At 45.5% G+C, this 14,240-nt stretch overlaps 1 protein-coding gene across 6 annotated transcripts in view; it reads left to right on the top strand.

Moving 5' to 3' along the window:
• Window positions 1-14,240, top strand: part of fam131bb (family with sequence similarity 131 member Bb) — a 28,508-nt gene continuing 14,268 nt past the window's right edge. For 4 of the 6 annotated variants that reach the window (XM_088307082.1, XM_088307080.1, XM_088307079.1 and 1 more), the window contains exons 1-2: window positions 1-179; window positions 14,004-14,041. In XM_088307082.1, coding sequence (XP_088163208.1) covers window positions 152-179; window positions 14,004-14,041 — 66 coding nt within the window. In that variant the 5' untranslated portion in view covers window positions 1-151. The remainder of the gene's footprint in view (window positions 180-14,003; window positions 14,042-14,240) is intronic. The other 2 variants (XM_088307081.1, XM_088307078.1) reach the window with 1 other exon arrangement.

The following is a 14,240-nucleotide window of genomic DNA, read 5'->3' as shown; positions in this document are numbered from 1 at the left end:
ACGCAGGAGAGAAAGAGAGAGCGCAGGAGGAGGGGAAGGAGGAAAAAAAAACAGAGCGAAGAGGAAGAGAGAGTCGCAGGAGGAAGAGGGAGAATGCACGGCGTTTGGCTAACTCTTCCATGCTTGTATCCAGGGCCTTTGTGAATACACCATGGGATGCATCGGCTCCAGGAGACTGAGTAAGCACCACTTGTCTCGCTCGTTCATTGCGGAAAAAAAAAAAAGTAGGGGGGGGGGGGGCGGGGAGAGGTTAGGATTGGCGGGGAGAGTCCTGCAGAAGTGATGGTTTGTCTCATAGAGGGACGTTGTGCTGATGCATGCGTGCCGTGTTGTGCTTCTTTGCGGTGTTTAAGAAAGCTGAGGACGTGTGGTCACAGCCGCTGTTCCATACTGGATGCAGGCAAGATGTCACAGACGATATGTGTTCAAATGTGTGTGTGGGGGTGTGTGTGTGTGTGTGTGTGTGTGCGCCACCCCCTCAGCACCACCACCTCTCGGCACCCCCTCCCTCCCATCTCTTGATTTATGATGCTGTTTGGCAGTATGTATATGTGTGCGAGTAGGAGGCAGCGCGGGATGGAGAAGGCAGAGGCGGGAGCTTATTTATAGGGCGGCATGGCTCGGAGGGAGGAAGGGGGTTGGAGGGGGGGGGGGAAGAAAAAAAAAGGGGGAAAGTGATAATGCCATTGTCGGAGGCGCTTGCACAGTTTGTTGTGATTTGCGCCAATAATCGGGATAAAGGCTGGGATCAGAGGAGGAAGGGAGACAGCCGGATGGCGATGGAGAGAGGGAGGGGCAAAGTCATGCAGGCGAGGGGGTGGGAGGGGGGTGGCGGGGATCGATGGGAGGCTTCAGGTGAGAGTTAAAAAGCACACAGCGGGTGCACATCGGTTCGGGTGGGCGAACGGACGGCAGGTTGCAACGATCAACTGTTTGTTGAGCGGCAAGAATGAATCACGCTCAAAGGCAAAAAATAAACACACTTCCTTCGCCGTGAAATATTCATGAGCCACTTAGCGCGAGGAGCTCTTCAACTTATTTACGGCAAAGGAGCAATGTCACCACGAACGCGGGCCGCCGCTACCTTTGCAGGGTCAAGCACGTCCCAGGCAGGTAAAAGGACTTGCAGTGTCTCACCGAGTTTTTTTTTTTTTTTTTCACCCAAGTCGAGGTAAATTCTTGATGAGGGCTGCTTTAAAAATACCCAGCGAGAGCACGTCTAAGAAAAAAAAAAAAAAAAAAAAAAAAAAAAGCAGAGCGGCCAGGAGGCAGCTGCCAACTCATTGCAGCACGAGCGCGGCTCTATCGGATTTTCGCACGTTGTAGAGCTGAGGAGCAGCACAAGGTCGGGGTCGAGACGAGACGAGAGCCGAGCTCGTCCAGTTTGTCGGAAAAACAACGGAATTGCAACGAGCTTGCGGGGGTGGGAAGGTCGTTGTTGTTCTCGTCCTCACTTTGAACACGGATGATTAAAAAGCGGACGAATCATACACGTCAATTTGAAGGCAGCGTTTTTAGATGACAGTCGCTGATAAGGAAAAATGGAAGAAAAAGTAAAGTGGTGCCTTTAAGGTCGATGAATCAACAACCCGTTCAGGGACGGGGGGCAAACTGTAATTTCAATCAATTGTTCCCTCGCAAATAAAGGAAATTGGATGAATTTGTTTCATTTTGTTCTATTACAATTTTTTTTGCACTCTTCTAATATTTGTAATATTGTCAACCATGCGGACTTGGTAGCCTCGACGTCCCATTAAGTTTATTTCCTGTTCTCGGGTCATCTTGGCGCTTCTTTGCAATTTACAGTGAAACCTCATTTCACAAATGCTTCGCTTCACGATCGCTTCAGTTGTGCTTTTTTTTTTGTTTGACAACAATTTATCTGAAAGTTAGCCTATGAATAATATGGCTTTCACAGAAACTGAAAAGTGCGAGAATTCTTAGAAAATTTATTCCTGTTGGGGGGGGGGAAATGTGGTACTAGCTTAACAAGAAAATTTGTTTGGTTTGGCCAAAAAAAAAACATTTGCATCATTATAAAAGTTGGATGTAGCGTCAATCAAATAGTCGTGACACAGTCGCCTCTTTATTGCGTCATCCTCGCGCGCCAGGCATACAGTCGACTTATAACGTAGCTATTACGCTAATATTTAGCTCAAAGAGGCAATAAAGGCAGAGGAGTGACTGTTTTGACCGAGCAAATATGTCAAATTGTGAAAGAGGTAGGAAAATAATTGCTGAGGATAAAAGACAGAGCGCTCACTGGTGATAGCGTTAGCATTAGACGCTAGCTAGCTGTACAGCATCTTTAATTCGAAGGCGAAGCCGCAGTTTAGTGATATGCTCGTGAAAACTGTTAAGCGTATTTTCACCTACTTTTATATTGTACTGTATTTATTTTTGCCGGCACGGTGGCCTCACAGTGCAGAGGTCGTGGGTTCCATTCCCGCTCCGGCCTTCCCGTGCGGAGTTTGCATGTTCTCTCCCCGTGCCTAAGTGGGTTTTCTCCGGGTACTCCGGATTCCTCCCCACATTCCAAAAACATGCATGGGAGGTTGATTGGACGGCGCTGAATTGGTGAAAATGGTTGTTCGTTTTTGAGTGCCCTGCGATTGGCTGGCAACCAGTTCAGGGTGTACCGCGCCTACTGCCCAAAGTCAGCTGGGATAGGCTCTAGGACCTCCCGCAACCCTCGTGAGGAGAATCGGTTCAGATAGACAACAATGAAAAGAAGGTAAACGTGATTTTGTTTTGGGGCTGGAACGGATTAAGTCTATTTGCATTCATGACAATGGGAAACATTGCTTCAGTTTATGAACGTTCCAGTTTGCGAACACAAACTTGAAATGAATAGATTGTAGACGGAGGTTTCTTTGTACTGTTTCTGTTTCGAGGCGGTATTAAAAAAAAAAACAAAATCGAGGTTTCCAAATATTTTGGTCAAACAGCCCAGAAAGTTGTGCTCAAATACCATTTGGTTGTGCCATTGAAGTGTTTCTCATACAAATGTTCGCAAAAGACGACAGACTGTTCCAACTTCTGTCCTGAACACCGTCATAAACCAAGGATCAAGCGTAATTATTTTTGATGCACGGCGCCTGTTTGCTTTTATGGATCCGTACAAAAAAAAAGAAAAAACACACACACGAGCATAAGAATGGAGACAATAGCATCTCCAGCAGCATGTGTCTGTCTGCACCTGACGCGATGCTGACGTAACCCGGGGCAGCAGCCAGGCTAATGTGGAGGCACGGTTGTGTTTATCCTCGGTGAGAATAGCTTTAGCGCGCACTATCGATCGGGCTTCTCCGCTGCAGTCCGAGCTGCCAAGCAAAGATCAACAGGAGGGAAGCGACAGGCTGCCCGATCGGGGTCTGGCTTTTGTGCCGCCGTGTGTCGGTATGGCCCCTGGCAAGTCACTCATTACGTCCAAACCGCGTCAGTCGCCATTCCCTTGCATCAGTGACAGCAAATTTCCTCGCTAAATCAGGCCGTCGTGTAACACGACTGTGAAGCATCAACGCTGAATTGTGTCCTGTTGTGACACAAAAGTACATTTGGCTTGGTTCTTGTAGCTTAGCGGAATACATTTGGAGTTGCGGTAGTTGTGGTAGAAGTCCACCAGGTTTCTGCTTCTGAAATAGAAAATCATTTTGATGATTTTTTTTTTTTTGTCAAAGGGCGGACCGAACTGACCCAATCCATTTTCGATACCAATGATCTTCTTCAGTTTCTTGGGTAAGGTGGAGCCTATCCCAGCTGATTGGGGTGAAAGGCAGACGACCAGCCTGCAAGTCCATCGCAGGGTACATAATGAGCCAGACAAGCATTCACGCCGTCAGCGAGGGAACTGAGCTGCTGCCAACACGGAAGTCATCCAGCTTTTTACTTTCTATAGCACTCGTCGACATTTTGGTGCCAATCCCAGTGGACATTTTTTTTTTTTTTTTTTTAAATCGGCAATACTGGGGGTGCTATCGAAAGGGGCTCGACACAAAAAAAAATAAACAAAGTGCACCCCTGCTGAAGATGTGAAAAGCCTTAAAATAAATTCAATTTGCATTGCAGAAGCAAACTCTCAGACTGAAAATTGTCGAAAATGTTTGACCCGACACAGAAGCAAGGTCTTTCAAACGGCCCTTTAAATTCCCAGACCTCTACCCCATTGAGACCCGTGGAGAATGATAAAGAGGAGACGACCCAAGTTACTGGATGATTTTGAAGGATTGTGCAAAGAGGATGATCCTTTTCCGTATTTTCTCGTCTTGTGATACATTATAGGAGAAAATTCGGTGCCGTTTTGTTGGCAATAGGAGGATGTACATCTTCATGATATGATATGAAGAATTATTGAATTAATTTTTTCCCCCCAATGCACTTGAATTAATGTTTGGATTTTCCGCTTTAAAGGTCCCATATTACTTAGATTTTTTTTTTTATATTATCAGCTAAAAAACTACAGTGGGAATAGCCGTATAATTGAAATGCATTGAGAAAATTGAGGGTAGCGGGTGAGGGTGATGTCATCCTAAAGTATTCTTCAATAAATGCTGATAGACCACAAACCGGTTTTTCCACCAAAAATTGGGTTTGCCTCCACCACAAACCCCACAAAACCAAAAAAAGACCTCCTAAAAGCCACACCCCCACAATTAAAAAAAATGCTGGTGTCAAGCCACAAGTACGCAGAGGTAGTCGAGGAAACGTATCCGTTTATAATTTCCGCCACAATTTGCTTTTTTATTTGAAATAAATCAAGGGGCCGTTCAGAATGTTCATGTGGACCACATATGGCTCCCGAGCCGCCCGTTGCCCATCTATGATATACACAAACAAACACTCATGGACAATTTAGAAGAGTCTGCTATTGACTTCACATATTTTTTGGAATGTCCCAGGAAGTCGTAGTAAAAACACGTGGACACAGGAAGAACATGTAAACGTCACGTAGGAAGGTCAGAACCGAGATTTGAAACCGAAACCTCACAACAATGAGACGGATACACCTTCGCCTACTGGGGCACCGCAATCTCCTTTGACCTCACTTGATCCGGAAATACCTCGGGAGTCATCAAGAAAACACACCGCCGGTGTGTGTGTGTGTGGGGGAAACAACATCTGCCAAAAGCTGCTTGTGACCTTGTAGCGCTTGACCTTTGAGAGCATTCGGACCTACTGCGTCTCCCACCGCACCGAGGAAGAACCACAGAGGCTTGGGAGGGCGGTCGAGACGGCCCTCTCCTCGTCCGTGAAGGACATACTCTCATGTCGTTACCTAGGAAGAGCTGAGGCAATCACAAGTGACAACACCCACTCTGCCCACTTCCTCTTTGACCCGCTGCTCTCTGGCAGGCGCTACTGGTCCATCAGGACCAGAACAAACTGACTCAGACAGCTTCTTCCCACATGCCATCCCTGCACTGCACTCACAATAACACCAACGCTCATTCCATACTGCTTTGGGCATTCAAAATTCATGACGCCGCGGCGACTGCGCATGTAACATCTAGCTAGCATTGGTTGCATAATTCATTAGCACGTCATTATTGTTTAGTTTAGCGCTAGCGTCCGATCGAAGCCTCCCAAGTCACAATTTGGGAAATTGTGGATTTTATTTTAGTCGGTCCACAACAAGATTACCGTATTTTCCGTACGATAAGCCGCTACTTTTTTCGTAGTTTTTGAACCATGCGGCTAATACAATGGTGCGGCTTTTCTGTGGATTTTTTTTCCACCAGTAGGGGGCGTTCTATATTTCAGAAAATACGTTAAATATTCATTTTTTTTTTTCCTCTCAGGTCAGTTCTGTTTTAATTCGCAAAGTTGTTGCCGGGTTAATAGGCACTGTTTTTACAATCTGTTTATGTACCTTCATGTGCATTCACAGTAGAAAATCGTTCTGTACATGCAGTTAACAACTCATTTTTTTCAACATAGAAAACTGTGGCTTTTAGCCTGGGGTGGCTTGCATAATTTTTTTTTTTTTCAAAAAGAGATGTTGCGGCTAATATGCGGGTGCGTCTTATGGTCCGGAAAATATGCTATTTTAGTTCATGGAAGCAAGCTAAATAAATACAACAATTTTTTTTTTAAATCATTAAAATAAAATAAAAGAAAATTATGTAACAAACTACTTATTATTTAAAAAAATAAATTAACTCATTCCCCCGTTTTTTATTTAATTTTATTTATTTTTTTTAGGAGCTGCTGCGGCTTATATGCGGGTGCGTCCGGAAATTGTGGTAAATTAAAACAGTCTGCGCTAAAAGGTGACTTATCAAGATGTCCCACATTCACACTATTATTCCCATGTTGCTGCAGCAGCTTGCCTGCGCCACAGCAGTTTAGACACACAGCGCAAATAATGCCCTGATTTATGCAATGATTGATGTTTCTAGCACTCACAAGGATCATGCGACCTGCTAAATGGATACGGGAAAACGCTTCTGATGTGTGGTCTCCAGCAAAGATACCGCTGATAATATCAACGACGACGCAGCTATTGTGAGTCGCGCAGTGGTGCTGGCAAAATATGAGTACCATTACTAATAATAATGGCTTTGGTAGTTTTGCTTTCAATGAAGCATGCGTGTGCTCTGCACAAAAGCTGATTCAGTCGCACAAAGGACGACTATTTTACTGATTTTTCTTATCTGATGTTTTCGCGTGCCTTTCCTCGCCGATGAGGTGAAAAGGAATTTGCGACTCCCATCGACTTCCTCTCAAGGCCTTTGCTCTCGGGAAAAGGGGTGTCACGTGACCCCGGTGTGCTGAGGAGACGCAGGCTAAGTAGATGTTAAAAGGGCCGAGGAGTCGATAAAATTCTTGCTTTACGACAATCAATTCATCAACGTGCCGACGGGAGCGGCGTGCGTCAATTGAATTAAAGTGAAGTGGTATTTTAGGTGTTATGGGGACGTTCAGTCGGCTCGCATAGCAGAGCTTTTGATCCGTTTCTGGGGATAAAATTGGAGCAGCCACGAAATGCTCGGGTGAGAAAGGCGAAATTCAGAGATGATCAACATGCACGCCAGCCGACGTCTTATTGATTTTCTCATCTATTCCACCATCGTATTATACATGCACTCACTTCCGCGGAATAATGGGGAGAGTAAAATAGAATGGTAAGCCTTTATGGTCGTTGTACGTTGCGGATACAATGAGCAACTTTGTGCTTGAATAATAGAAAAATAAAGCTTGTAAACCGATCGCTGGCGTTGGATGGAATCCTCGTTCCTCCGAAAATAGACAAACATTAACGTTGCATTGTCAAATAGAGCAAATGATTCAACAACAAAAGGTCGCTCACACCAGTGGTCCAGGGCTGTCTTAGTTTTGGATTTTTCAGAATAGTTAGAATTATTTAGTTTGAACTTTTTGTTTATTTAGATTTTAGAGGAAGTTTGTTATTTTTTTTACCCCCAACTTTATTTTAGATTAGTATTAGTTTGAGTTTTTTCAGATATATGGGGCGTTTCTTGTGCAAGTTAAAAAACAAATAAGAAAAAAAACAATTGTATAATAAAGTAACAGTCTCAAACGACTGTTTTGTCCTTCTGTCTTCTCTGGCCGGACACACGGCAAAACCGAAATCAATAAAATTCAAATGAACGCCGGATGAAGTAAAAACATTGATTTTAAAATTGTCATCTTACGACTCATTACTTCTGAATGTGGAGATCTAGTCAGGGCAAGGGCCGATATATTTTAGCGGGATACGGGAATGCGGGCCACCCCAAAAATCATGAAAAATCCTAAACTTGAGAAGATAATTTTCCAGAAAATGTATCAGTATTCCCAGAGCTGGGCACTTTGTTTACCAGTCAGTCCCCCGCCCTCGAGCCGCGACTTAGTTACCGGTCCGGAAGGCCGGAGATTGTCACACCCCGACCCTAAGCCTTGCTTAATTGAGCCCTTTTTAAAATTTCTCACCCCCCCTGCGCCCGCCCCAAAAATGGGCATCCGGCAGGGTTGGAGGGCCAGACAGTTCCAGCCCCGGGTCGGACTGCCCAGCTCTCTGTTTTCTATATTGTGGACGGCAATTTTTCCATATACATGATTAATCATGCTTGTTGAATGAAATTATTCATGTTTTTCTTTCATTTTTTTATTCTCGGTAGATTTTAATTAGGGGATGAAAATATATGCATTCTCTTGGACTTATTTTTCTCACTTGTACATGTCAGAGCTGAGTGTGTATCGCATTGCTTTCCTCGCCACTTTGCCCCGCAACGTAACTGCATCACAGAGAGGGATTCCCTGCCGCTCACACACACACACACACAACAAAACACAACACACCCACCGCAGCGTGACCGTACACACACTTGGTAAAACAACCCGAGTAGCGTGCCACGTGCTCCACGCATCCCGGCTGTTAATTGGCAAATGTGGCCGACTGAGGCGGGAGGCTGACTGATTGGCTACGGTCCAATTTGGCCAGGCCTCGTACGCATCAACGTAGTCAAGGTGAACGAGTCATTGACGAAACACCGAGACACAGCGAGGCCAAATGACCCTTGACCTACATGTGCGCTTAACATCCAAGGATAGCGCCTGTCACGTTGGCCGTCGCCTGCAGTTTTTTTTTTTTTTTTGTGTGTGTGAACGGCAGGTTAAATGTAAACGGGTCCATACGTGGGCTTGCACGTTATCATGTTTCATGTCCAAGTGGCAAATCCGAGTGAAGAGGCGCGTGTGTGTGGGCGCCGGACGACAGGCCTCTTTTTTTTTTTTTTTTTTTTTTTTGTCAGCAATGTGACTCAACCGCAGCGTGAGTTATGAAAATGAAACACAACGCTGTGAAAGAGCGCGTTTCATTGCTGGAATCGGATCCGTGCGAGTATCTGATGTGAGGGGCGGAGGAAGGAGGGGGCGGTGGGGGGGTGTTGTAATGTTGCGCCGGGGTGTGTTTATGAATTTCTGTGCAATTGCGCACGCACTCGGCATTCGTGTGTGACCAGCGCTAATTGCGTCTTTGTTATCTGCAGCTGTTCAGCTCGCAAGAAAAATAAAGATGGCACGCACATTACGTGGTATCAGCCTCACGCATCGGCCGCTGATTTTGTCCTTCTCGGCGGCTTTTCATCTTTCTAACAGACTTGGATGGCCTTTGCAGATCAGCTCTGAATGCTCATTAGAAATTTAGCGGACCATTAGGATGTTTATGGCCGTTATCAGGTCGATGAAGCCTGGCTGAATCTCGCCGTGCCGTAAAGCGACTTTCCACAGGTTTTTGATTACCACACTAAGTGCGGCGTGACGCCGATGAGTCGATGACATATTTACCTTCCGGCAAGTCATGGCTATCAACGCCTCCCAGAGGCCATTTTCATGCCCCTCGTGTAGTTCCGGCAGCCCCCCCCCCACCCCCGACACAAGTTAATGACTCGCGCTGTGTTTTTACATCTCACATCCCTCCCCTGCAATTTTGTATCGTTCCAAAAGCACTTTTAGTTTTCCCTGCGCCAAAGTTGCCCGGCCGTTTGTCAGCCGGTCCTCAGCTGGCTTCCCAGCTCACTAAGCCAGCATCTGCGCAGATCACTCCGAGAGGGCTTCTATCCAAGCCATTACCCCGATGTGGCAACCAGCTTCGTGGCAGCTGTCCTGATAAACAAGCACCGAGAACCCCCCTGGTTCCTCACCGGTATCGCTGCAGGGTAGTGGGAGTCAAGAAAAGACAGATGACAGTCAAGTGCTTCTCACTTGAGCGGGAGCCGTCAAGCCGCTGCGGTCCGAGCAGGAGTTGACACCGCAAGCGCTGCAGATCTTTGGTCGTTCATTACGCACGGCTGAGCCGCTCCCTGTTTTCCTCCCAGTGCGCCTCCGTCTCTCCCCCACTCCTGCTCCTCCTCGGCCGTGCTGAAGTAGCCCCCCCCCCTCCCCGATGACTGCGGGGCGGCACCATTGTATATGCGGGGGAGGAGAGCGAGAATGCCAAGCGAGGGAAAGCTGCTCATCTGCTCCGTTGTTGTTATTTTTTATTTATTTATTTTTTTACTCCTGAAGGAGGAATCCTGCCTCTCTTCTCAGGAGCCGAATTACGCATCGGCTTACCGCGCTACTGCCGAGCATCACCTAACGGGCTGCGGAGACGCACACGAGCGTGCCATAGCCTTAGAAACCACCGAGATGCCGGCTAATGACTACTGACCCGTCATCTGAGGAGACATTCTGAGCCCGTAGCCTAAACAAGTCAGACTAATCACAAACCGAGACATCTAAAACCATTGCGGCTCACTTTACAAATATATTGATGTCATCCTATACGACGCCCACTCCAGTTATGATCCAACATGCAAAGATTTGCGCATTGCATTTAATAGACTGGTCCGGTGCTGTCCAGCGACTGGAGCACCGCAGGCTATGGAAGTCTTGAGCCACATTGTGATTCATGTGAGCGAAGAGTGACGGCTAATCCGCTAATTGGACAAACAAGGCTGCAGAGAAATTGAAAAAAAAAGTGAGCGAGGCAAACAGCGCGAAATAGATTGTGTGCATTTATGCTGCAGGCCCAATATCGTATGCGGGTGTGCATACGGGCATGTTGAAGGAATCTGGGGCACTCTCCTCTCCCTCCCGGTTTTACGGACATGAGGAAACCATCTCACGCCGTACTCCAGAGCGCCAAAAAATGAGGCACGCCTGACTAATCCGGCGAGGGTCACACGCAGTTCAGCTCTAATAGTAAAATTTGCAAACGTCTCAGACGGTCTTTACCACCGCTTGGGGAAGATCATCAGCGGTTTCTTTGGCAGATTTTGCTGAGAGTAATGCTTTCTTTAATAAGGACACCTTGTCCAAGTTATTTTAAACCATCCGTAGAACGAGTAGAAGGCCGTCATTTTCGATAGCGCCTATCCCGTTCAGGGTCGCAGAGGAGCTCGCGACTATCCACGCTGGATTTGGGTGAGAGGTGGCCTAACGTTTCCAGAGCACAAAGCAAGGTCAGTAAAGACTCGCTTGGATGTGTTTGGGGCGGAACAACCTCAACCCCATCAAACAACTTCAGGATGAAGTAACAAAAGAGATTGTATGAATTCCCACATGCACATGAAAAAAAAATATTGTAACGGCCAGTTGTTCCAGTACGGATGTCCCGGAAGTCACGTTTGGTTCGGGTGCGGTATCATTTGCATAGGCAAGAGGACATCGGTAGCTGACAACATACACGTTGTAATTAGGGCTGGTTTCAAAAAAAGAAAATCAATTAGTGATTTGAATTGATTTTTATTTTCTTGTCACGACGCGAAAGTAGCGTCTCAAAACAAAATGGCGCTAGCAGTGAAGTCAGCGCCAATCAGCATGAAGGCAGATTTGTTTATTGTTTTGATCAAGTCGTGTTAATTAAAACTGACATGATTAATGGAACTGCATTGGCTTCAATTTTTAATATAAAAATTAATATTTTTACAAATGTAAATAATTATAGCAATAAATTTGTCTAATTGCAGCATTGGTTCTTCCGAGAATGCCTTCCATGTGAAAGTAAAATTAGTAATGCGTAAAATCCGTGATTGAAAAAAAAAAAAAAAAATCAAAGAAATTAATCGAAAATCGAATCGAAACATTTTAATCTACTCCCGGCCCTAGTTGCAATTGTCGTCAGCATATCATTCCCTTGACGATATTCGTGGCACATTTCTTAAAACACATCTGCTCTTGACAAAACAATCAGCAGAAGGCCTGTTACTATCACCGCTGATGAAAACACAGAAGTGCCTTTCGGGTTGTTCCAAAACGTAAAGCGGACCATTCTGATCCACAACAACCTGACGTTGATATGGACAACGCCTTTTTTGGACTTTTCCAAACCCCCCACTGAAATTAACTTTTGCTGATGTTGCAACTTCACAAAAGCCTTTGCCGGCGCCTCTCGAAGTTCGTTATTCTCATCCCTAGCGGTCGTTTATCAAAATCAGATCCGGTTTTCTGAAGCTTCCCACGGATCGTGTTGTTAGCAGTGTGACAGCCATAAAGCTTCTCACACTAGCGCCGAACTGCATTTTGGGGGCAGAAAAAACTTTTGATAGGCAGCAATTTTGCAACATGCTGTCAATTAGCGACTCATGGGAAAGGCGGAATGACATGCTAACAAAAACGGCAAAGACGAAGCCGTCTAACGCTGATGGCGTCACATCTGTGATACCCGAAATGATTCACATTCATATTCTGGTTCAGTCCTCTTAACGAGTCGATGTTATCAACCACGTTGGTGTAAAATCAATCCCCCATCAACACCAAGCTGCTGAAATATTGAATGCACTGAGTTGAGAATTTTGTTAATAAATTCAGAGGAGTGATTTTTCTCAGCTGGTCACAGTAAACGTGCTTAGCTGGAGAAACTTTATCAAGCGACATATCTTGAGCGACATGCAGGTTTTTTTCTTTTTTTTTCAAATTCAATTGGAGTTATAAGCGATAAAGTGTAAATGACCCCGAGGTCTTCTTTGAGTGTTTGCGTTATGTGGCGGCATGCATGAAAAAAAAAAAAAATGGAGCAAAATTTGTTCTGACATATATAAGCTGTTTAATGTTGCACGCTGACAAGACGAAAAATCAAACAAAGTGGGCTGCGATCAAAGTGGGTCAAATGGAGAGGAAATAAAACATCAAAACTGTGCAAAATAAATGATTTGAAGACTCATATTAGGAAGATCCTACAATCGAATACCCATCGGTGAAAAGTAAAGTAGTGAGGCGTCTACGGCTGGGGGGGGGTCACTTTCTGGACTGGACTCTTTGCCCTCATCTCGTGTCCTTGTCGTTATCTGATTGTGGACTGGATGGAGTTCAGAGGGAAAGCTAATATCACAGAGGCCAGCAGCCACGGAAGCGAAGCTGACGTTTTTGAATCACTGGGTCAGTGGGTCACAGACATCACTGGCCATCCACGCAGCCAAACCAGTCTCACTAGAGCTCATCATCGCCAAATGCTGCGGTGACTCCACCACCGCCGCTTCCGCCGCCTGCGCAACACACACGCTGTGTGCTGACACAGGAGCGCACCCCTCTGAGAGTTGCGCGCACATAGTTGATACAGAGAGCAGGCACCTAGAGACTGGCGCTGTATTTAAACCCAATTACCAGTACACTCTATCGAATTAAAGCAATGTTTTAATTAGGATTTGAGCGGTCGGGAAAGTAATAACATTCATTTGTCCGACCGAGAGGGTCTTGTAAATGAGTTATTGTGGAGCGAACAGTCTTTGAATTGACCATTAATTGGCAACTTCTAATGGACTGGTACTCGTACCTAAAGCGGGGGGAGCCGGACGTACTGTAGTCAGTGGTCTGATTGGTCGAGCTCATCTCCTTTTAAATATTAGCTATATGACAAATAGGAAAGAAGAGAAAATGCTACCTGGCACTCTCAAAACAAAAATATTGGTTGTAAAGAATTAAGCAGGTTCATAATTACGATAATTCAATGCGCATTATGCTGCTCATTCAAGTGTGGGCATTTTAGCCAGCGGTAGCAGTAGAACACATACGAACAAGCTACACGAAGCGTTGACGATGAAACAGCTAGCATTAGCTCAGGCTTTCATGCTAGCAAAACATGTTCCCACAGCTTTTGCTACTGATCTAAGCTTATTAAAAAAAAGAAAATGTTACATTTTCTAAAGATGAAAAAATATCTCTCTTACTTTTGAGTGTTTTTTTTTCTCAATTTCGATATTTGAACGCAGATGCTTGTGGTTTTTGCCGCAAATCCTTCTTCGAGTCGTCATCATCAAACAATGCTCCCTGGTTAAGTTCCCAACAGGTGGCTACTTCCCACGTTTTTCCTGCCTACAAAATCTCATCCGTAGTTGACTTCACCTCCCTCTGTTTATCTTTTTATGTCCGCAGAGCTTGAAAAAAAAAAAAAAAAAAAAAGTAGCAAGCCTATTTTGACCCCCTCCTGTTGTGTGACTTCTGTTTTGTCTCTAAGCCAACCTGAATCAAAGGAATAAATATTAATATACATCCTCTTTCTTTCTTTTCCTGCCTGCTCTCAGCAGCAGATGGCGTGCCAGTCCAGAAGGATGGGGAGCAGGTAAGACCTTTTCCACCTTCTGCCACAACTTTCCCCACAGGCGGACAAGCTGGGCAACCAACATGGCTGACTCGATGTAGTCGGTCTCACAACACCGCAGCTGCAAGCTGAGCTCAGCCCTTGACTGAAGCTCTCCGTCGAGTGCCGCTGCTCACACTAGTAGACGAAGAACGTAACGCACTCTGCGCCAGTGTCGGAG

The sequence above is a fragment of the Idiotropiscis lumnitzeri genome, chromosome 10, assembly GCF_059441095.1.
Source record: "Idiotropiscis lumnitzeri isolate Australia: NSW breed Sydney's pygmy pipehorse chromosome 10, RoL_Ilum_1.0, whole genome shotgun sequence".
NCBI lineage: Eukaryota > Metazoa > Chordata > Actinopteri > Syngnathiformes > Syngnathidae > Idiotropiscis > Idiotropiscis lumnitzeri.
This window is presented reverse-complemented; position numbering and strand designations above follow the sequence as displayed.